The 24545-nt window shown below is 42.8% G+C and overlaps 1 protein-coding gene across 1 annotated transcript; it reads right to left on the reverse strand.

Annotated features, from left to right (window-relative positions):
- Nucleotides 1–166: 166 nt before the first annotated feature.
- LOC108700973 (ABC-type organic anion transporter ABCA8A-like) lies at nt 167–21933 on the reverse strand. The gene is made up of 10 exons (XM_018235047.2): nt 21358–21933; nt 8878–8969; nt 8261–8421; nt 7040–7116; nt 5012–5105; nt 4049–4168; nt 3046–3186; nt 2076–2155; nt 1588–1643; nt 167–923 (listed from the first exon to the last, which is right to left on the reverse strand). Exons 1-10 carry the CDS (start codon nt 21524–21526, stop codon nt 831–833), a joined length of 1083 nt encoding a protein of 360 aa, XP_018090536.1. The 5' UTR covers nt 21527–21933; the 3' UTR covers nt 167–830.
- Between the last annotated feature and the right edge of the window lie 2612 nt (nt 21934–24545).

A 24545-nucleotide genomic window follows, 5' to 3' on the forward strand; every position in this document is an offset into this window, starting at 1 on the left:
AGTTTTGGGATTGATAGAGAACTGAATATAGTTTTGGGTAAAGGTGGAAGCTGTAGATATTTCTGGGAATGGCTCAGAGGTGGTCATACCTCGTCTGGTATCAGCCTTAAGGTGGCCACGAGATACAGGAAGAAACAATAGAATTATACCTGTATCTGACGATTCAGCACTAACAATGGCTGATGTTCGGGTGCCTTCAAAGGTGCCCGATGAGAATTTTCCTGCCAGTCCAATCGGCAAGTGACTGATATGCAAGTCTTCTGCTGATATCGGTCAGCTCGTCTCCCACCATACACGCACCAAATATTATATGAAAATTTATTTTGTAAGATATTATCGGTGCGTCTATGGCCACCTTTAAGCTGTTGCTGTGAGAGAGGCTGTCCATTGAGCTCTCATTCTATTTCCGTTTTCTTTCAGAATACCTTATATTACTGTTCCCCCCTGGGGAAGAATGATTTTCAGGCACCCATTTCACTTTGGTAGTTAAATAGCCCCAGAATGCAGGGGCTATTTCCCAATGCATTTGCTGTTGGGAATGTCACATTATATTGGGCTTAACATTAGCTTTAGATAAGTATACTACATATTGCTTAGCTGCTACATGGTTCAGGCAAAGAGATGAAATTGTCTCCCTTGCAAAAGGGAATAAAATTAGTGGAGAACAAGCACCACCTCCACCTTCACATTAATTCAAGAACTTTACATTTCCTTTCCAGTAGGATATAGGGGTTCTAAATATTAAGAAAACATACACCTGCCATCAACAGGTATAATATTTAGTTTTCTTAACTAAAAACATCCAAACGTGTCCATATACCATTGTTTCCTCAGATACTTTCTGTCCTCAGGTGTCTCCATTGAAATGTGTTGTTCAGTCTAAAATCCTCCTTCTCCTGCTCTTTGGCCAACTCAATAAACACCTGGGTAGTGAAAACACACAACAACAAAAAATGACCATGACAACTTATGCACACAATGAGCTTTAGGTTATTATGCCTATGGGACACCATAGACGCGTGACTAGAAACTGACATCAAGAAATACCAATGGGAAATGTTGGGAACAGACATCAAAGTTATTGTGGGCACTGAATTCCTACCTGTATGGTGGGAGATGAGCCAACTCATATTGGCAGAAGACTTGGATATCGGTCAGCACTTCGATCGGGCTGGCAAGAAAAATTTGATTGGGCGCCTTTGAAGGCACCTGAACATCGGCCATTGTTAGTGCTGAATCGACAGATTCTATTGTTTCTACCTGTATATCTGACGATTCAGCTCTATACGTGTGTATTGAAAGGAACAATCTTTCCTGGAACGATCGTAATTGTTACGTCTATGCCACCTTAAGTCTGAAATATGACACTTAAATGAATAGCCCAAATGGAAATAATTCTAGTGAGCTTACTTGTGATCTTCGAAACACTCGTGTCAGCCATAACCATCTAATGCTGTCACAAGCTTAATTCATATCACCTCATAAAGTAAATTTGCATCCCCCAAAGAAAGCATCATTGGATAGGAGTATGGCAGAAGTCTAGTTATACACACACAAACTTCTATTTCCCAGGACCTAAAATATTACCTGTTCCAAGGTCGACTGGGAGAAGCTGTATTCTTCAATGTTATAGGCCCGTTTCGCTATAAGCATAAGATAACACAATTAATCATTTTTTTTATATGCGTCGTTTATAATTCTCCATTGTACCATAAATAAATAGCACAAATAAAGTACATATTCTGGTGCCATACACTATATCAATTAAGTTCTCAGTCTGCCCGGAGGGGCTGATTAATGATGGACCCATAAAAAACTTGACCAAGGCCTATTTTTCTGCTTCCCTAATGATTTAGACTAAAGGGCAGACTAAAATCAGTTAGCACCCAAGCTGTCATGTGATGAATGCAAAAAACACCTATCATGTCGTAGCAAACACAAATTAAAATGCAGCAAGTATGTTTGTATGCCTACAGTAGTAAAAACAAATAGTATAGGACCTGTACCCTCGATGGTAAGTGCAGAGAACCACAGGCAAAGAAATAGTTAGAAACAAGACTTATTTGAAGGCTTACCTTCCTGCAGCAGTAGAAAAGCTTGAGACAAGGACTGCACATTATCCTTGGGAATCTTATACACAAGCAGGGAAGAGAATCTGTAAGGTATGAAAACATTATCATATTCATTGCATTCACTCATCTGTCAGAATGTGTGTGTCTTTTTGTCATAAGAATTGCCCTCTGCTCCCTGTACATGTAATTTAGTTACCATAAAGTATCAGGAATATATGAGATTCTGCACAACATACAGGTTCTCAGCCTTTGTCTAGACTTCCTTCAAAGTAGAAAAATAATGTGAGAAATGGTGCTAGTGCATTCAAAATTGCAAAATTTCACCCCTAAGAGCATATTTGCCAATTACTCATGCTGTACTATTTGATTCCAGTACACCTTGCATGCCCTTGGTCTTCCTTCCTTACATTACATATTGGGGATTTAAACCCTTTTGCTGACAGTGTTAGTGTCATTGCATTCCAGGGAGGATGAAATTGAAAGATGGACAGGAACCAAAATCATGAAGCTTTGCACCTTGCCCCCTATAAATTCTTATCTCTCGGTTCATCAGTGCAGTAGCACAAGTTTTTTACATTTTTTACATTAAGAATTTTGGCCAGTTAACTTCTGAAATATATTAACACCTAAAATAATGTCACATGATTCGTCAGACAGAAAATATTTGCAAATTAGAGTCGGACTGAAGGGTCCGAGACCCACCGGCGATTCTGACATATGGGCCCCCTCTAGGCCCTCCCCGCATGTATCTGTTCTCTCAATTGGGGTTGGAGGAGAGCAAGATCAGAGGGGAGTGTGGGCAGCAGAAAGGTGCGGGTCTGGGGGGTTTTTTTTGGTATCCTGCCGGCCCAGTCCATCCCGATGCAAAAAATGGGAGATACTCTTTTTTCTTTGGAAACGTTTATCTTTTTTTTTTAGTAGATAAAACAGCTCTGCCGGCATAAAAAGTCTCACTATTCACTATGTGAGTTACCTGTCCTGCCTGGCTGCATGAGGGAATATACGTATTATCTCCTTGTGAATCTGATCCACTTGGTGAGACTCTTTTACTTTAATCTCAAGGAGATAGCCTTTTCCAAACTTGCTCTTCAGCTGTTGGATTGATCCAATGCACCTGAAATCAGTATAATAAACACCAATAATATGAAGACGTGGAAAATATCAGTCAAATTGTCTGTATCCCCCAGCAAGGAGCTGTCTATTTTTTGGGGAATTTCTAATGGTACAGAATTAGCAGGCAGACCCACTCTATTACATTTGCAGCTCTCCTGTTTGAATAGGATGTGGTAAAGCTCTCAGTGACCTACCCTTTACTGTTAACTGAACTAGGGGAGCCCTAGGAAGTGTCACAATGATGACTATCATTTTATGATGATCTAGGCCAGGCATGTCCAAAGTGCGGCCCGGGGGCCAATTGCGGCCCGTTTTCAAATTTACACCTGCCCTCAGCCTCCATCATGAAATTAATAATAATGAGGCCCCCCAGCACTGTGCGATCAGGAATCCCATAGCAGTAATATTTGGGCACATTAGTGAAATGATCTGCCACTTGGTCTATACTGCTGCCTGTGTGCTGAAGGTATTAGCAATAGACACGTACTGGCACATACTGACGCGCCGCTCTCTTTAGGGCTGAAGGTGTCAATAAACGTACTGACGTGCCAGTACAGTAAATTACATGCCAGTACGTGTCTGTTGCTAACACCTTCAACACACAGGCAGCAGTATAGATCAAGTGGCAGATCATTTCACTAATGTGCCCAAATATTACTGCTACGGCTACTCAATTCCTGTAATTTAATGTTAATGGTTCAAAGAATGTCGGGCTGAATGGTCGTCCCCCACACATTTTCACCTCATCAAATCTGGCCCTCGTTGAAAAAAGTTTGGGCTCCCCTGATCTAGGCTAATAATGTATGAACATTACTGTACAAGAAGAATAAAACATCTTATTTACATCATAACCAATCTCTCACCTGATCTTCCCATACACCATGATAGCCACCCGGTCACAAACAGCCTCAGCTTCCTCCATGTAGTGAGTGGTCAGAATTGCCCCTCTGTCTTTATTTTTGAAAGCTGCTCTTATTGCTCTCCTTAAGCAAGAATACAGTTACCCATTAATGTCTGAGCTGATGTTTTTTTAGGAATTAAAGCCTTATCACGATGCAGCTTAAAAAACACTGAATTTACAATGATGAAAAAAACTTGCAAAATATTGTCCTACCATAAAACAGGTTTGCTAACAAGAGAGAATTGTATTTGAATAATGGGCAGAATGTAAGGTGTCAGTTATGAAGACGGGTCGTGTCGTACTCCACTATTTTATCTCATGTGCCTTTAACATAGTACGTTAGGCAGAAAAAACAGAACCTTGTCTATATAACCGCTAGTTGATCCAGAGGATGACAAAAAAAAACCATTGAAGCTTCTCCAGTTTGCCTCAGAGGGGAAGAAAAATCCTGATTCCAAGATAGAAATCGGACCAGTCCCTGGATCAACTTGTACTATGAGCTATCTTCCATAGTCCTGTATTCCCTCACTTGCTAAACACCATCCAACCCCTTCTTTAGAGAGAGAATTCACAGCTCTCAATGTAAAAAACCCTTACGAATATTAAGATGGAACCTCTTTTCTAATTGGAATGGGTGCACTTGTGTCTGCTGGAAGGAAGATTATTATATTATCCCCTTATATATTTAGACATAGTTATCATATCACCCCTTAACCCCCTCTTCTCCAGGGTGAACCCCAACTTGGCCTCATAGCTAAGATTTTTTATACCTTTTATCAGCTTAGTTGCCCTTCTCTGTACCCTCTCTAATTCAATAATGTCCTGTTTAAGCACTGGGGACCAAAACTGCACAGTATATTCTATATATAGGGCCGCACCAGCGCTCTGTACAGTTAAAGAATTACCCTTTAGTTCCTTTACTTACCAAAGACGCTGCTGACCTTTGGGGTCCAACCCAGTAGAAGGTTCATCCAGAAGGACAATATTGGGGTTACCTAACATGCTTATGGCAAAGCAAAAAAGAGGACAATTCAGGCGTTTTTTTATTAATGTAATTTGTTTTCGGCTTAAAAACACAATTACCATAAACACCAAGTAAAGGACACTGTGTCTCAAATAAAAAGGCAGCCATTATAAATGTATTTCTCTATATGAAGTCAGCATATTTACAACAAATATGAATTTTTAGTACAGTGCAAAAAGTTTTGCTACTGCTCTAGAGGTTCTCACCTGTAATTTTTGTTTCTTACCTAATTAAATTCATATATAGAATATATTTTTAAAGGGGTGGTTCACCTTATAGTTCTTTTAGTATGTTACAGAGTGACCAATTCTAAGCAACTTTTCAACCGGCCTTCATTTTTTTTTTTTATAGTTTGTCTTCATCTTCTGACTCTTTCCAGCTTTTAAATGGGGGTCATTGACCCCTTCTAAAAAAACAAATGCTCTGTAAGGCTACAAATTTAATGCATTGCTACTTTTTCAATGCATGGTTGCTAGAGTAATTTGAACCCTAGCAACCAGATTGCCGAAACTGCAAACAGGAGAGCTGCCAAATAAAAAGCGAAATAATTCAAAATAATAGAATATCTACATCAGTGATCCCCAATCAGTAGCTCATGAGCAACATGTTGCTCTCCAACTCCTTGGATGTTGCTCCCAGGGTCCTTAAAGCAGCTGCTTATTTTTGAATTGCAAGCTAGAAAGCAAGTTTTAATTGCATATAAACTAAGTATAGTGCCAAGTAGAACATCTTGTAGGCTGCCAGTCCACATAGGGGCTAACAAATAGCCAATCACAGGCCTTATTTGGCACCCCAAGAGACTTTTTCATGCTTTTGTTGCTCCCCAACTCTTTTTACATTTGAATGTGGCTCATGGGTAAAAAAGGCAAATAATCCCTTAAATCAGTGTTTTTAAGATCAAGAATGTTTTATAGCACAAATATGTGAGATGTCAAGGTTGGAGGTACAAGACCTAGTTAAACAGAAAAATTACAATCAAATTATGTTTAATATGTTAACCGTTAAGTTATCAGACTCAGGTGGTGCTGGGTGACTATGGGGGAGGAACAACTGTTGGCCAATTTCAGTGCATGTGAGCAAGACAGATCATCTTCTCAAAAGTATGGGAGGGCACTCAAACATGCTGTGGAGCCAGTAACTTATTTTTTTCTCCACTTAGTGGCAGAAATGTAGTATTTTCAAGCTAAACTGCTTTGTAGAAACCCTTAATGAGATACTGATATTAGTGATTATCTGCTTTCACTCTATAACATGGTATATCATAACAGGGTCGGACTGGGGGGCCCGGGGCCCACCGGGACTACTGCCCAGGGCCCCCCCGATCCCCTCGACCACCTACCGTGATGCGCACTGCGCGCCTGCGTGACGGCACGGCTCGACGCTCCTTCTTGAAAGGCGCCGCTCAGAGCTCTGTATGTTGCTGCGCGCAGATAGCGCAGCGGGGCGCCTAAAGAAATCTTTTTTTTTTAACAAAAAGGTCGGGAGAGGGGTCTGGCCCGGCGGGGGCCCATTAAGGGTTAGGGCCCACCGGGTTTTTTCCCAGTCCAGTCTGACACTGATCATAACCTTTTTCTTATACAAACAAATGTGACCTATGAATGCATCTAACATGCCAAATCTTATTCCATAATGTATAAGAGAAACTTGATCTTTATTTGTGGGTCTGAGCAGAGCAGACATAACCTTTGTCCTAGATCTCTTCTGGTGTATCTGCCCCCATCCCACAAAAAATACACAGTACTGTAGCCAGGGTAAAGACTCTCTGCTTGTGATACATATAGCAAAAAACGGTTTACTGTACTCAGTAGTATTTGTAACTGGCAATGTACTAGAAGATGTTTGTATTGGAATTTACCCCTCTCAACTCCCAGCACCTCTGCTAAATGTGCCACCAAAGCAGCAACATTGGAATAGTGGATTATATGTTCACCTTTCTGGACACGCCAAGAGACAGTTTTCTGGCTGCTTTTCCCATATGCTCTTTAAGCTCCAAGGCTTCTGCAATTCTGGAATATTAAGGCATAGGAAATAGAATGAGCTAAGTGCATTTGGTTACAATGTTTTAGAAAGTATTAATATATGTACAATATCTGGAGGATGACACACCACTTAAATTCATAACCCGGGTGCACGGTAACATTTCATACAGCATTCAAAAAGACCAGCAGCTCCAGGATTTTAGAGCAAAGCAAAAATCTGTGAGGTTATACAGATATATATAGATATACAAAGTCGATTGCGGCACTCTCAGCATTTTAGATTAGTGTTTAATCAGCAGGATTTTATTTATATCAACGTTTCGATCCCTCAGGGATCTTCATCATAAGTAAAGACACAAACAACCAGAGCCCATAGTAGTGCACTTTTGGGACTTGCACATATATATATATATATTTTCCAATCAGGGCAGCACTCTGCTTACCCGGGTGCACAGTAAGAAGTTCGATGTATGCTTAAAAGACCAGCAACACCGGTATTTCTTATGATCAAAATGAATGTATCATAAGGTGCATGTACAGCAGATGTGACGTTTCGGTCTCATCAGGGATCTTTCTCAAGGCCTTAACATTCATTTTGATCATAAGAAATACCGGTGTTGCTGGTCTTTTTAGCATATAAATGTATTCAAATTCTATTTATTGTGTACAAAAAAACAACGTTTTGGCCCCCATTGGGGCCTTTTTCAATGGGGGCCGAAACGTCGGATTTTTGTACACAATAAATAGAATTTGAATATTGCAAGAAAAGGGCTGCGGTCTTTTCAAAAATTATATGCATAAAGCTTTGGACCTTGCACCCGAATTGAATAAGTCCGGTTCTTGAGTGCGGCTGCTATATATATATACACACACATATATACACACACAGGGCCACCTTCAGAATTTTTTAAAAAAAGGTTAAAAAATAAAAATGTTGTTTGGCATGATTCAGTTCATTTTTTAGCATGGATTGATCATACTTCAAGGGGGCCCGGCTAATCCAGAAAATGCCCCCTTTACATATAGAAGCCATAGGGCCTGGAACAATTGTCCCCCGAGTACCCCTTGATGATGGACCTGTTTACACATGGCGGTAATTTCATATGTAAGAGAGGAATGACCCATTCACATTTAAGTGAGAAAACCAAGCAAATAAGTACAGTATCAATACCGTCTGATTGCAACACCAGCATCTTCCTTCTTCATGCCCTTAACAGCTGCATAGATCTCCAGATGTTCTTTCACTGTCAGATTGGGCCATAGAGAATTGTTTTGGGGACAGTAGCCAAGAATACCAGGGGACTCGGCTGGGACATTCCCGCAGAGTACTACCTGAAAGGAATTGAATACTTGAGGTCTGAAGTTTTTTGGGATAATGGTTTTATATATATATAAGTATCCATGCCTTAAGTCTACCAAACAGTATTTAAACCATTAAACCCAAAATTTTTGTCTCCAATACGTATTAATTATATCTTAATTGGGACCAAATAGAAGGTAAGGTACTCTTTTATTATCGGAGAGAAAAAAGAAATATCTTTTAAAAATGTTAATTATCTGATTACAATGGAGCATATGGAAAGTTTGCAAATGGCCTTCCCATAATTCAAAGCATTCAGGCTGTGTCTATGGATACCATTGCCTGGTCCTAAGTGAACTGATCATTAATTCCATTATTGACCCCGCACATATTTGTGCCTGGATTTCAGTGACATTTTTTGCAGTTATTGATGTTTGCCATGTCACACAAATGTCTCACTGTAAGTGACTGCTTAGCATTCTGGTTACCTCTCCTGCAATTGGCTTCACTTCTCCAGCCAGCATGTACATGGATGTGGTTTTTCCAGCTCCGTTGGGTCCTAACAATCCCAGGACCTCACCTTAAAAGAACAGTAGATTCAAATAAAAATGGGAGAAGTGCAAGCTTTGGCAATTTGTTCACATGTGTCTGTATGAGCTTGTAATCATACATTTAAAATTTGTAGCAAATATAATTAAATCACCAAGCACACATAAAAACAACAAGATCACTTGTATAACTGATCTAAAACTGAGATTATTGGTGGTTTGAACTGTCCAAGTATGAAACTATAAGTTATAACATAAAATGGGTCCTCACATGGCAGCAACCCTGATGCTGCCCCCCCAGTAGCTTAAAACGTTAGCATTGGAGCAGGTCAAGGGTTGGGCCAGATTGCTCAGTTCCAAATTTCTGTCATGATTTTTATGATGAATTTTTTATTTCTAAATTACACTGTCTACACTGCAAATAATTCACTCTACAATATAAAATTTCATTCCTGAACCAGCACGTGTTTTTTTTTTTGATTTCTCCTACTCAATATAATTGAATCTGATCCAGTGGGACCTGGCTTTTTCTATTGAGTGTTGTTCTTAGATCTACCAGGCAGCTGTTATCTTGTGTTAGGGAGCTGTTATCTGGTTACCTTCCCACTGTTCTTTTGTTAGGCTGCTGGGGGGGAAAGGTGATATCACTCCAACTTGCAGTACAGCAATAAAAAGTTACTGAAGTTTATCAGAGGACAAGTCACATGACTTGGGGCAGCTAGGAAACTGACAATATGTCTAGCCCCATGTCAGATTTCAAAATTAAATATAAAAAAATCTGTTTGCTGTTTTGAGAAACTGATTTCAGTGCAGAATTCTGCTGGAGCTATTAACTGATTTTTTTAACTTCACTTTTGCTGTTCCTGGTAACTCACGGCTCACTACTTCCTCATGGTAGGAGGGGTAGGCACGTGCCTAGGGTGCAAAGCTGGGCAGCACCAGGCACGTACTGTCTCTACCTCCTACCACCTAGTCCGGTGCCCTCTCTCAGTTAGTTGTGAGGGCCTATGTGGGCGCACACGCTTATTGGTGTGTGTGCGCATTCGTCTATCCGTGAGTGCACCCAGTGTCGGACTGGCCAGATCCCCTCACCTGACATTCCGTTTTTCATAAAACCTTTTTTTTTCGGCACATCGTTGTTTGCACATGCGTGCCGAGTGATGTTGTTTGCGCATGTGCATGTCGCTGTCAAGCGTGCTGAGTGGCGCCTTCGAGTCACAGTAGGGGGACACTGGACAGCAGTCCCGGTGGGCCCCGGGCACCCCAGTCCGACCCTGCGTGTACCTATTTGCAGACAGTGTGTAGCTGGGGCAAATCAGCAGGGTCGGACTGGGTCGGCTTCTTTCTGACTTCCCCCGCTACATCAGGAAATAATGCTCATTGAAGAAGATAACCACTGGCAAGGAAAGGCAGAGGGAGATTTGTGGCGGTGCCTGTGGGGGTGGCGGAGTATATCAGGGGTCCAGGATGTGTGGGCTCCTGAGTTGGAACCTCCAGTGTTCCAAGACCCCCGCTGTCCGACACTGCAAATAAGCAGTGTGTTTATTTTACTAATGGTTGCACAGAATTAGGCTCAATATAAATAGAATGAGGTTTGTGTTTTGTTCAGCTTCCATCTAATTTGCCAACGGAAGGTAGCATTCAGTGTTTTGCCACAATTTTGTATTTTTTTCCACACAGTACAAACCTATAAGGCCATACAGATGAAAATCATAGGTTGGCTGCACCAAAGCTTCAAAACATAAGCCAAAAATCAAGCGTGTTTTTCAGGCTTTTTGGGCTTAGGCTCCCTTTGTGCGTCAAGATTTACTTAGACACCCTAACCTCATAACAGGGTTACAGATATGTAAAAACATTATCTTATTGGTCACCTGATATAAATACATAGGAAAGAAAACAGGAAATTTTTTATTACTTACCGTAATTTCTGTTTCCTGGTCACTTTCCATGGCAGCATTCACCAATGGGTTAAATCCTCTCACCAGGCCAATGGACAGGAACCTCCCCAAGCAAATTAAAAGCGCCCGCCCCCTTATACTCACTGTCTTAGTTGAACAGCTCACACAAAAAAAAGGGGTGGGTAGTTTTTGGTGAATGCTGCCATGGAAAGTGACCAGGAAACAGAAATTACGGTAAGTAATAAAAAATTTCCTGTTTTCCTAGTCACCCATGGCAGCTATTCACCAATGGGAACTACCAAAGCTACAGGGAGGGACTTGACACATAATGCAGTAACATAACACACTTTATTTAGTTATATTCACAACAGACTGCAAAATCTTTCTCCTTGCATTCAACAGAAAATCTACCAACTTCTCCTTGCACATTAGTTTTCTCAGTCTCCTCCTCTCAACCTCCAGGCCGTCAAGCAAAGGTGATCTTCCTTGTGAAACTGAACTAATCCCTGAGTCAACCAACCTGGGAACCTTGGAATCTGCTTGGGCTGTACTAAGGACAGTCTGTGTAGTAGAGGAAATCAAGGTCTTCTTGGCCAGTATGGTGCTATTACTATAGCATTGGCCTTTTCCCGCTCTATCTTCTTTAGGACCTTCCAGACCAGGGGAATTGGAGGAAACACAAAGATTAACTCTCTTGACCAGTCCTGCCTTAGACCATCTATGGCTTCTGCCTCTGCGCATGGGAATCTGGAAAAAAACCTTCTGTACTTCCTGTTGTGAATGGTAGCCATGGCATCTATCTCCGGTACTCCCCAAGTATCTACCAGATCTTGAAAAATATCCTCGTGAAGACTCCACTCTCCTGGATCCACGAAACTTCGACTTAGAAAATCTGCTTTTTGGTTTTCTATTCCTGGAAGATGTACTGCAGTGATATTTTCTAGGCATGACTCTGCCCACTGAAAAATTGGTTTTACTTCCTCTGACAAGACCAGGCTTCTTGTACCTCCTTGCTTCTGCACATAGGCCACTGCTGTGGTATTGTCGGAAAACACCTTTACACTTCTTCCTTTCAGATGGTCTGCCAAGGCTAATAGAGCCTCTTTTATTGCTTTTAACTCTATGACATTTGAGGAGACGTGACTTAACTCTCAAGAACCTTGAACGCACACATCTCCTATGTAGGCTCCCCAGCCGACTCCTGACGCATCTGTTGTAACTGTTATCCAGTCTGGCTCCTCTAGGGGGGGTACCTCTTCCTAAATTCTCTGGAACACACCACCAACTTAGAACGTTTTTTAATTCTTGAGACAGAGTCAATTTTTTCCGTAGGTTTTCTTTTTCTGAGCACAAAATTTTGTAATGGTCTTGAATGCCACCTCGACCATTTTACGATCTGAATCGTTGAGGACATCAATCTTCAAACACTGGCGCACTGAGACTACTTCCTGACTTCTGAAGTCTTCTATCGCCTGAATAATCTTCCTTTGTTTTAGAAGAGGAAGACTTACCAAATTCCTTTGTGTCTGGAAAAGAGCCCCTAAAAAAACAAGAGACTTTGATGGAACTAGACTGCTCTTTTCCAAATTTACTATCCAGCCGTATAGCTGTAGCGATTCCAACACCCTCGTTGTTTGAACCTCTGCCTCTCTCTTTGTTCTTGCCGTTACCAGAATATCGTCTAAGTAATGAAAGACTGAAATTCCTTCCTTCCTTAATTCGGCTATTAATGTTACCAAAATCTTGGTGAACACCCTTGGGGATTGCGACAGGCCAAATGGGAGACATCTGAATTGCACATGTATCCCTCCCACTTCGAACCTCAGATACTTTCTGTGGTCTTGAAAAATTGGCACATGAAAATACGCATCCTTCAAGTCGATGTTGGTGAGCCAATCCCCCACCGAAATCGCCTGTATCACTGATGCTAGGGATTCCATCTTGAATTTCTTTTTTTGTAGAAATTTGTTTAGACTCCTCATGTCTAATACTGGCCTCATAGCGCATGAAGCCTTCTTTACTAGGAACAATCTTGAATAAAACCCCTTTCTTCTTTCGAAAGGAGGAACGACTTCTATTGCCTCGGAAGCAAATAGCTGATCCATGTACTCCTGGAACAGACTTTGCGCTTCTTCTGACTCCTGCAAAGATGAACTTAGAAAATAATCTTCTTTGGGAATTTTTGAAAACTAAACAAAAACCTCTTTCTATTGTATCGCATACCCAGCGATCTTGTATGTTTCTGGCCCAGACTTGAGCGAATAGCGCCAATCTGCCTCCTACTTTCGTCTGAGCCAAGACACCCTCATTGCTGCTGAGCCGTTGAGCCTGAGGTGGAGAAACCTCTAGATCTCCTGAAATTGCCTCTTGAGCTTTGACGGCCCGATCTTCATGACGACTGTCTGTTAAATTCTTTCCCTGGCTTATATTGTTTGGATGTTCTAAATGATCTCTCCTTCTCTCTGTGAAAAGATGCACCAAACCTCATCCTTTTGTTTCTACCTGTCAGGCCTTTACCGTTTACGCAAGTCCGTGCGTTCCAGCGTCGTCATGGAGGACGCGCGTCGACGCGGGTGCGCGTCCGTCGCGACGTAATGACGCCGACGCAAGCGCGCCAAACGTGCGCAGCTTCTGACGTTGGCGCTGGTATTTCTTTCCGCTTCGAATTCCTCTCAGTGCTCGGACATCGCTCTAAGCTGTTGTAAGAAGCCTTTGAATTATTCTATTTGAAATACTGGTTTTGACCCTGCTATTGCTTTCGACTCTTCTTCTGTGACAACCCTTGGAACTTCGCTGGATCTTCTGACTCTCTGTTGCCGACTTCTGCTTCTCGTTTGACTACGCCTTCGCTTGAACCCTGGTGCCTCGCTGAACTGGATTCCTGTTGCCAAACCCTTGCCTGTCTCTGATTACGGTCTGTGTTTAACCCTTGATTGACTGTTGCTTTTGAACCTCTGCCTGCCTATAACTAAAGTCGTGTTTAATCTGACCAAATCGAACCTGCTTACTCGCTGGCAATCCTGCTACTGTCTTCACTTCGCTAGCTGGGGAAATACCAACTCCTGTGGCATTAACACCCAAACCGCTGTGCCATTATCAACGTACTGTTGTTTCCTGCATCTTCGCTCACAGTTTATCCAGGCACAAGACTCTACACTTCACCAGCCACAGGCTCCCATACTACACCCCCATTGGTCTCCCTAGTCCCCAGCCAAGGGTGTATTAGTGGGGGAGCCGTAAGGGTTGCCTTCTTACCACGCCAGTTTCCAGCACCTCCTCATCCGTGGTTCCGCCTGGTTCGGTAAGTCTGACAGTATGTCCGAGCCCTATCAACATGAACCACTGGAGGAAGCTGGCATTCTAGAGACTTTGTCCCAGCAGATGTCGGTTTTGACCAGAGCTGTACAAGATTTGCAAGGTGGTTACCAGGACCTCCGTGCCCGCTTAACCGATCTTCCTGCTGATGAGGCTGGGGCATCCTCTCCCGGGCGTCTGGAGCCGAAGATTTGTTTACCAGAGAGATTTGGTGGGGATCGCAAGCAATTTCGGTCCTTCCTAAATAGCTGCAAATTGTTGTTCGCTATGAAGCCTAGAACCTATCCCGATGAAAAAGTCAAGGTGGGAGCAGTCATTTCTTTCCTGCAAGGCGAACCCCAAACTTGGGCTCATCGCCTTCTGGAGTTGAATAGTCCCCTCCTGAAGGATGTAGAGACTTTCTTTGCCACAATGGCATCCTTATATGATGATCCGCAGCGTCCAGAGACCGCAGAAGCTGCCTTACATGCCCTTACACAGGGGAAACGTCCAGTGGAGGACTATGCGGCTGAATTCCGAAGATGGGCGGTCGACACGACTTGGAATGAGTCTGCCCTCAGACACCATTACCGAGTGGGGCTCTCAACTCAGTTAAAGGATGAGCTGGCTCGGGTAGGTGTTCCGGTGGCTTTAGATGAATTAATTCTACTCACCATTCAACTCGACAGACGCCTAAGAGAAAGAAGTGCCGAGAAGTCTCCTTCATCTGTATCTCCTGTATCCTGGATGGTCCCAAGGGCACCCCTTCTGGGTACCTCGGTTGCTCCTCCCTCTGTTTCAGCAGCCGAGCCAATGCAACTTGGTTTGACTCGTCCCAGCTTGACTCCTGAGGAAAGGTTAAAGAGAAGACGCCTGAATTTGTGTCTCTATTGTGGTGCTGCTGGACATTTGCTGCGGACTTGTCCCCTTCGTCCGGATGGTAACATTTTTTCTACAGACTGTGGTACTAAAGTTTCTGTTCAGTCTAAAGATACACACATTTCTCTTTTGCTCTCTCTGCAGTGGACAAGAAGACGAGTGCAAGTCTCGGCGATCATTGATTCCGGGGCTAGTGGTTGCTTTATCGATTCTACCTTTGCCCGCAAGCATGACATTCCTTTGCGCCCTAAATCCAGATTAGTGATGGTTCGGATGGCGGACGGCTCACCCCTCAGTTCTGGACCTGTTTCTCTAGAGACTGAACCTCTAAATGTGTCAATAAACGGGTCACATCATGAAATCCTTAGTTTTGACGTGGTTCCTTCGCCTCTGTTTCCAGTTATTATTGGGCTACCGTGGTTAAGGGTTCATAACCCATTTGTTGACTGGGGCTCTGGGAAGTTATCTTTGTCTTCTTCCTTTTGTGTTAAGAATTGTGTCCAAGTGAAGTCATTTTTCCCCTTTCTGAACCTGAGCTTAAGGTATTACAAGAATACATTGATGCAAACCTCGAAAAAGGGTTTATCAGACCCTCTACTTCTCCAGCTGGGGCAGGAATTTTTTTCGTGGAGAAGAAAGACAAGTCGTTGCGCCCCTGCATTGATTATCGGGAACTGAATAAGGTCACCATCAAGAACAGGTACCCGCTTCCCCTTATTCATGAACTTTTTCAGAGATTACGTTCTGCAACTATTTTTTCGAAACTGGATTTGAAAGGGGCCTACAACTTGATTCGTGTAAGAGAAGGGGATGAATGGAAGACGGCTTTCCGAACTCGATATGGACACTACGAGTATCTGGTTATGCCGTTTGGGTTGTGTAACGCGCCCGCAACGTTCCAACACTTCATTAACGACATTTTTCGGGACATCTTGGACTCTTATGTTGTGGCATATTTAGATGACATTTTAATCTATTCTTCCTCTTTAGAAGAACACCGCAGACATATGCGGGAGGTTTTTCTTCGTCTTCGTGCACACTCTCTGGTGGTTAAAGCAGAAAAATGTGTGTTTGAGAAAGAACAAATTGAATTCCTGGGCTTTGTCATCTCTACTGGTGGTGTGGTCATGGATGCAAAGAAGGTTTCAGCTATCCTGGATTGGCCAATTCAAAGCAGTTCAGAGATTCATTGGGTTTTCCAACTTTTATCGTAAGTTTATACGAAATTTTTCCGGTATCATCAAACCTCTTACTGACCTTACCAAACAAAAGATTAAGTTTCAGTGGTCGGTGGCGGCACAATCAGCCTTTGATCGCCTGAAGGAAGCGTTCACCTCAGCTCCAATTCTCGTTCATCCGGAACCATCTCTTCCTTTCATTGTGGAAGTGGATGCGTCAGAAGTAGCAGTGGGAGCTGTCCTGTCTCAACGATCTATTCCACAAGGGTCATTACATCCAGTAGCCTTCTTTTCAAGGAAATTGTCAGGGACGGAACAAAACTATGATGTGGCTGACAGAGAATTATTATCGATCAAGTGGGCCTTAGAAGAATGGAGGCACTTTCTGGAAGGTGCGGCGCATCCAGTTTTGGTTCTTACCGACCATAAGAATTTAGAGTACTTACGCTCCGCCAAAAGACTCAGACCTAGACAAGCTCGTTGGGCACTTTTCTTTTCACGTTTTCAGCTCCACATAACTTATCGTCCGGGATCAAAGAACATTAAAGCTGATGCACTGTCTCGGATGTTTTCGCAAGAGTCCTCCCAGTCTTTGGAAGCCGACCCGGTTCTTCAGCCAAAATTTTTTCTTTTACTGCAGAAGTCTTTTCTTCAAAGGGTGAGAGAATGTTGTACTCCAAATTCTATTCCCAGTAACCCGATATTAATAGCCCAAGATGGGTTGTTTTATTTCAAGAACAGACTTTTTGTGCCATCGACTCTCAGGGTAGAAGCTTTAAGTTTGGTTCATGATCTTCCACTTGCAGGACATTCTGGGTTTCGTAAAACTCTTGATTTGGCACGACGTCATTTCTGGTGGCCCACGTTGGGAAGTGATTGTGCAAGATTTGTACGCTCCTGTGAGATCTGTGCTAGATGCAAAGGAATCCCCTCCAAACCTTTAGGTCTCCTTCATCCTCTACCTGTGCCAGATCGTCCGTGGTGCTCAATTTCAATGAATTTTATCACAGATCTTCCACATTCTGAAGGTTGTTCTGTCATATTTGTAGTCGTTGATAGACTGTCCAAAATGGCTCATTTTGTTCCTCTCTCTAGCATTCCTTCAGCTTCTGCATTGGCCAAGACGTTTATTCAAGAGATCGTTCGCTTGCATGGAATTCCGAAGAACATCGTCTCAGATAGAGGGGTGCAGTTTACATCAAGATTTTGGCGAGCACTTTGTGAAGGTTTACGCATTGACCTGTCCTTTTCTTCTGGTTATCATCCCCAAACGAATGGACAGACAGAGAGGACGAATCAGACGCTGGAACAATACCTGCGATGTTTTTCGTCTTTTCTTCAGGATGATTGGTTCTCACTCCTTCCTCTAGCGGAATTTGCCTACAACAATTCCATACACTCCTCCACCAAACAGTCTCCTTTTTTTGCCAATTTTGGGTTTCACCCAACGATGATTCCCGGGATTTGTCAGACGGTTTCAGTTCCGGCGGCTCAAGAGAGACTTCAGTTTTTATCATCTAACATTGAGACCATTCGCCAAAATCTGCAAAAGGCTCAGTCAAACTATAAATTCTTCGCTGACAAGAAGAGAGCTCCGGATCCAGGATTTAAGGTGGGGGACAAGGTTTGGCTTTCAACTAATAACCTCAAGATTAGTTGTCCTTCTAGGAAACTGGCCCAACGTTTCATTGGTCCTTTTAAGATCATTCAGAAAATTAATGCTGTTGCTTTCAAACTTGCTCTTCCAGAATCCTTGAAGGTTCACCCTGTGTTTCATACAGCATTACTAAAACCTGTGGTTCCGAACCAGTTTGTGGGGAGAAGATCTTTTGCTCCTGATCCTGTTGTCATTTCAGATCACGAGGAATATGAAGTTGAATCCATTCTGGACTCCAGGGTTAGAGGCAAGAAGCTTCAATACCTAATTAAATGGAAAGGGTATGGGCTAGAAGAAAATTCGTGGGAACCCGCTTCACATCTTCATGCTGCTGACCTTGTAAAAGATTTCCATCGAAAATTTCCAGCCAAGCCCTCTCAAGTTCACGTCCAGAGGCCGCTCCTAAGGGGGGGGCAATGTCAGGCCTTTACCGTTTACGCAAGTCCGTGCGTTCCAGCGTGCGTTCCAGCGTCGTCATGGAGGACGCGCGTCGACGCGGGTGCGCGTCCGTCGCGACGTAATGACGCCGACGCAAGCGCGCCAAACGTGCGCAGCGTCTGACGCTGGCGCTGGTATTTCTTTCCGCTTCGAATTCCTCTCAGTGCTCGGACATCGCTCTAAGCTGTTGTAAGAAGCCTTTGAATTATTCTATTTGAAATACTGGTTTTGACCCTGCTACTGCTTTCGACTCTTCTTCTGTGACAACCCTTGGAACTTCGCTGGATCTTCTGACTCTCTGTTGCCGACTTCTGCTTCTCGTTTGACTACGCCTTCGCTTGAACCCTGGTGCCTCGCTGAACTGGATTCCTGTTGCCAAACCCTTGCCTGTCTCTGATTATGGTCTGTGTTTAACCCTTGATTGACTGTTGCTTTTGAACCTCTGCCTGCCTATAACTAAAGTCGTGTTTAATCTGACCAAATCGAACCTGCTTACTCGCTGGCAATCCTGCTACTGTCTTCACTTCGCTAGCTGGGGAAATACCAACTCCTGTGACATTAACACCCAAACCGCTGTGCCATTATCAACGTACTGTTGTTTCCTGCATCTTCGCTCACAGTTTATCCAGGCACAAGACTCTACACTTCACCAGCCACAGGCTCCCATACTACACCCCCATTGGTCTCCCTAGTCCCCAGCCAAGGGTGTATTAGTGGGGGGGCCGTAAGGGTTGCCTTCTTACCACGCCAGTTTCCAGCTCCTCCTCATCCGTGGTTCCGCCTGGTTCGGTAAGTCTGACACACTTTTCCCTCCAGATACCTTCTTGATGATTGTATCCAATCTCTCTCCAAACAACATTTCTCCCTCAAATGGCAGTTGGCATAAGTTGGATTTCGAGGCTGCATCTGCTGCCCAAGGTTTAAGCCACAACGCTCTCCTTGCTGCCACCGATAGTGCCATGGATCTTGCCATAAAGTGGACTAGATCAATAGAGGCTTCTGACATAAAATCAACCGCCAATTTACAGTCAGCCAGCATTTCCAACAATTTAGGTCTTTTTACATTAGACGAGATTGCTTCTTCTACCTCAGCCAGCCACACTTTTAAGGCTCGCGACACTGATGTGAGTGCCACTGCCGGTCTACAGGCTGCACCTGCTGCTCCAAAAGATTTTTTTAAGATTAAATTCAATCTTTTTCTCCATCAGTTCTCTGAAAACTGCCGCATCATCCACCGGTAAGGTGGTCTTTCTTGCCAGTCTCACAACCACTGCATCCACCTTAGGGGATGAATCCCAAAATTTCGAATCCTCTTCTGCAAACGGATATTTCTTAAGAAATTTTCCTGCAGTCTGAGGTCTTTTTTCTGTTTTTTTCCATTCTGCCATAATAATATCTTTTATTGAGGCGTGAACTGGAAAGCATACCGACCTCTTCTTCAGAGAAGGGAACAACTTATCAGCTGAAGATATTTTGGCAGGTTCCATGGGGAAGGTCAGTGTCTGCCTAACTGCTTTTATCAGAGGATCGATCACTGCAAGATCAAAATTGGAGTCCTCCTCCATGTCAATCTCCCCTTCTTCCGAACCGAAAGGAGAATCTAATTCTGATCCTTCCGAAAGTTCTCCCTCCGAAACGGAATCTGTTTGTCTGGAGTAACCATGTCTCGTTCTCTTTTTAGAAGTCGCTACTTCCTGAAAACCTTGCACCACCGCCTGCTTAATGACCTCAGCCAAAGATTCAGCAAAAGTTTGATTTTCAAGAGAAGTTGACACTCCTGGTTCTCCTTGAGCTTGAACTGACGTAGCCTTTTCTGGCATTTTGTCTTTCTTTTCAGTGGCAGGAAGGCTGTGTAATTATATAGAAAAAAACAAACATTAACTTCCTGCACAATTCTCTCTCTCTCTTAGCACACAGGCAATTAGAACATGTCTCACCTTTTCCCCTTGGGGTGAGGTGGTTTGCCCCGCATTCCCGACTCCATAGAGGTGCTGCATAAGAACATAACTTTTAGTCTACATTCCAGACAAAAAAATCTCCTGGCAGCATAACCTTACTGCACATACCTGTATCAGCAGAATAAACAGGCTCCTGCAGGACCCAGCGTCACAAGTAGTGAAAAAACTTTTATAAGAAGGGCGTCCCTTCCTACCTGAAACGCAGTAAAATACTATTTGGCGCATCTCAGGCGCGAAAACCCCCACTTCCGGTTCGCCATGCTGCCAGTATCCAAAATGGCGCCTGACGTACTTCCGCCCATCCAGAGCTCCGCATCCAGCCCAGCATAGGAAGTTCTCGCGGCATTTGTGACGTAACTTCCGGTTTCGTTGCCACACTGCGCAACACCTCCTTCGCCTCCCTAACACGCATACTACGGGAGGTACGGCTGGACCCAGGATGCCTCCACGCAATCGACTGGTCCCTCCCTTGCTAACCCCAACTCCGGGGGAGCTATTGGGACTTCAGCTTCTGTAAGGGGGAACCGAGAGAGAGAGCAGAGAGCCCCCTTACTGCTGGGAATCATCCGCCTGCACCATCAGCCCGTGGACAGGAAAAAAGACAGTGAGTATAAGGGGGTGGGCGCTTTTAATTTGCTTGGGGAGGATCCTGTCCATTGGCCTGGTGAGAGGATTTAACCCATTGGTGAATAGCTGCCATGGGTGACTAGGAAAATAAATGTTTAGTCCAAAACGTCACCCAACTTTTCAAGCAGGGCTCCTCCCACCCAAAAATCTGAATTGCAACGTAAGCCAATTAAATGCATTTATGCATGTGTGTGAGTGCTGTTCCTGTCATTAATTTAAAAAAAAATATTGCATGGGTATGCCTAGTGGGGACATCCAGGGAGCAAGAGCACCCCAAAACATTTGCAAAGGCTGGCAATGTGGAATTTACGGTTAATAAAGATGGTGATGAAAAGGTACATTTTTGATATACATCAAAACTAAATGAATCAGGTTTGTAGAATTTCATCCAGGCCTAGGGGTTGAAGGTCAATATCAATAACCATATTTTTTCAAATATAGATATACAATACTATAGGTTGGACACATGTACATGACTCAAGACTACCGACTTTTCCTGACACAAAACGAGATGTTTTTAGTGGCAGCTTTTCTGTTTTTCTTGAAAAAGAATCCTCCTTTCTTGACTTTATACTCCTTGCGCAGACTGTCTACAATAATCACTGGTTTCTTTAAAGAAAACAAACAAAACAATGCAACACAAAGGAAATCAGATACCATGATATATTATGTTTGGATGCCAATATTCACGTCTCTAAACTGCAGGATGATACTAGGCTACATATAAATGTGTGGGGAATATTTTTTTTTGTATTTGCAATATTCAAGACAAAAAAAAAATAGAAAGTAGAGATCATCTCATAAATGCCCTGTAACACCAATAAAGTTGCAATATTTACCATAAAATCTCTAGTCATTGTGTTTTATTAAAATGGAAGGGAGAGGTTGGAAAAGAAGTAGGGGGACGGAGGAGGGTTTCGGGGAGGAATAATAGGACAAACACAGGATTGTTTCTCCTGAGGTTTAAACATGTCAAATTGCAGGCAGAAAAACTAAATACAACAATTCTAACCATACACAAACAAAGAAAGAACAATAAGACAGAGACTTGCAGTGCCTCCTCTTTCCTCCTGGCCTCCAAGATTTCCTCAAAATCAAATAAATAGAAACCACTAAAATGTTTAAGCCCCACGCAATCATCCCTTTGATTTGATTTTAAATGTAATCGAGCACATGTGTCTGACCCCTCTGGGTATCAAAATATAGGACATGTTCATGAGCCATTTCTAAAATAGTCATAATAGTGAGAATATTTACTCTAAGATAGTTTAACATAAATGTTCAACACAATCTAGATATTACAGACTCAAATACTCTGAGCAATCTCTGGGGAATTGAGACTATTAATTCAAAAGGCACGTAACAAGGGTATATTTGTATTAATTGAAGAATATAATTAGTTAGAAAAAGGTAGGGGTAAGGGGTCTACTTAGAATAGAAGAACCTCTCAAGACACTTTGGAGGAGGGAATTTTTATGTGAAAAATCATGTGGCATCAAAGTTGCTATTTAAACCTGATAATTGGTTTGAAGAAAGTAGATCCATCTGGTTTCTAGGAGTTTGGGGATTTGATCCCCACTCTCTTTCCCCCTATAACTCTATATATGCATGTTACTAACAATTTTGTAGGATCACCTCCATTGCATGAGACAAAATGTGTAGCAATGTTGCCTGGATTTTTTTTACTATCGAGAATATGTCCTCACTCCTGTATGAGGGGAAACATCATAGTAGCGGAATTTATGGTGTTAAATTCCATTATTTGAGAATACGATGTTAAGATTTCACCGAACATGTCCGTTACAATTATCTTAAAGTACACTAAATACTCTTACTATTATGACTATATTTTAGAAAAGCCTGTCATCTGACTTTATAAGTTTCATTCACCCAAATCCAGTTTGTTTTATTTTTAAAGTTGTTATAATGGATGCAAAGGAGGTCTCATCAGGACTTTGCTGCCATAAAGATTTGGATACTGAGTAATCTAGAATATTTATTGATATTTGAGATTTTATTGCCCAACAATGCAAGATTCAGTTTTTGACAAGTTAATTTTAGTAACTGAATAGGTAAACTTACATACCATAGTCGACTCTAGGCTCTTTGGGGCCTAGGGCATGGTCAGCAGGTGGAATGCCATGTACTCCACTACACATCCCCTATGTGCATAATGGACTATAACTACAATTTATTTTATGTAGTCTAGCTGGAATCAAATACTAACCTGGAGAACCTTGTACTGTAGAGACATGTTAATAGAACAATGAGCAGTTGTGTCCCAAATATATCGCCAGTACTGTCCTTCTATAGTCAGGCTCGGACTAAGCTGGTAGGACACCGTAAAAAAAATCTGATGGGCCCTGGCCCTCATGGAACCACCAACCCAGACAGGATCCCTGCTTGCCTCTGTCGTTGCTCCCGCCTGCCCTCTTCATTCGCTCTTTCTGCTCTCCGCTGCCTTACCTCCACCAATCGAGAAAAAAGTAAGTTAAGGTGCAAGTACAGGGGAAGGGGCTGGTGGCGGTTGAGCGAGCAAGCAGAAGGGGCACCAGAGGTGGTGTGGTTGCCCCTGGGGTGGCAGGCCCAGTGGGGCCTTGTTCACCCCAGTTTGACTCTGTCTATGGTGCAGCCATGTCCTCACATAGCAGAAAGTGAGAGTGTAAGTATAAAACCTTTGCCACTAGCATAAATAGTACAAATCATCTCCAGATAGGAGCAATTAGGAGTAATAGGACCCTCATATTTAGATGTAATACAATGTTGTAGCTAGGGATGCACCGAATCCGCTATTTTGGATTCGGCCGAACCCCCAAATCCTTTGGGAAAGATTCGGGCAAATACTGAACTTCCTTGTTTTCGGACAAAAGTCACGTGATTTCCCTCCCCATCCCTAATTTGCATATGTAAATCACTATCCGGTTCAGCCTGGCAGAAGGATTTGGCCGAATCCGAATCCTGCTTGAAAAGGCTGAATCCCGAACCAAATACTGGATTCGGTGCATCCCTAGTTGTAGCTGCAGAATTCAAAATAATTCTGAGGAAGGAATTGAATATATATTGTTAGTGTGTGAGTTAGTGCCATTTAATACATCCTGAGAGCCCTTAAAAACATCTAATGATAACAAGCCACCCTTGAAAAGCTTGCCTATCCAATTCTGGAATAAAGGCTGCATTTCAAAGTGTAGAATCTGCACACTAATGTGGAGAAATCAATTTTGTTTAATTTATTCTAAATATTTAAGCTATGCTGAATCATAGGAGTCAAGTGTTGAGGTCTTGATACCAATGGGATCTATGGTACAGGCAATATTGGAGGGATCAGAAATTCCCCCATTGTAATCCATTTAGGAGGAGGGTTTGCATGTAGAAGGGGAAGTGTGGATAACTAAGGAGCCCTTTAGATCTAGCCCTGATCTAGATCTCCTGATCAAGATTTTGGGGGCCTACATTTCCAGATAAATGTCATAGTCTATTGTTAGAGGGCCATTAAAAACGTTTTAGGAATGGTAATGGTAGTGTCCAAACATAATATAAAACCATTGGAAGAAGTGACATTTGCATGGAATGTAGCCTTCCCACCAATTAAATCTTGTATTTGGACCAAGGTTTGAATGTGTTCTGTGTAACTCTCCATAAAAGTGTAACTGACTGTGTATGAATTAAAAAGATGTTGCCA

Source organism: Xenopus laevis, chromosome 9_10L (genome assembly GCF_017654675.1).
Source record: "Xenopus laevis strain J_2021 chromosome 9_10L, Xenopus_laevis_v10.1, whole genome shotgun sequence".
Classification (NCBI taxonomy): domain Eukaryota; kingdom Metazoa; phylum Chordata; class Amphibia; order Anura; family Pipidae; genus Xenopus; species Xenopus laevis.

Bases quoted from the DNA above. Each gene is read 5' to 3' on its own strand.
- LOC108700973 (XM_018235047.2), bottom strand. From the start codon at position 21,526: ATGGTATCTGATTTCCTTTGTGTTGCATTGTTTTGTTTGTTTTCTTTA. The intron at 2,156-3,045 runs GTAACTCACATA...CATACCTTACAG, and splicing joins CATGCAGCCAGGCAGGACAG to ATTCTCTTCCCTGCTTGTGT. The intron at 1,644-2,075 runs GTAAGCCTTCAA...TTATGCTTATAG, and splicing joins TTTTCTACTGCTGCAGGAAG to CGAAACGGGCCTATAACATT.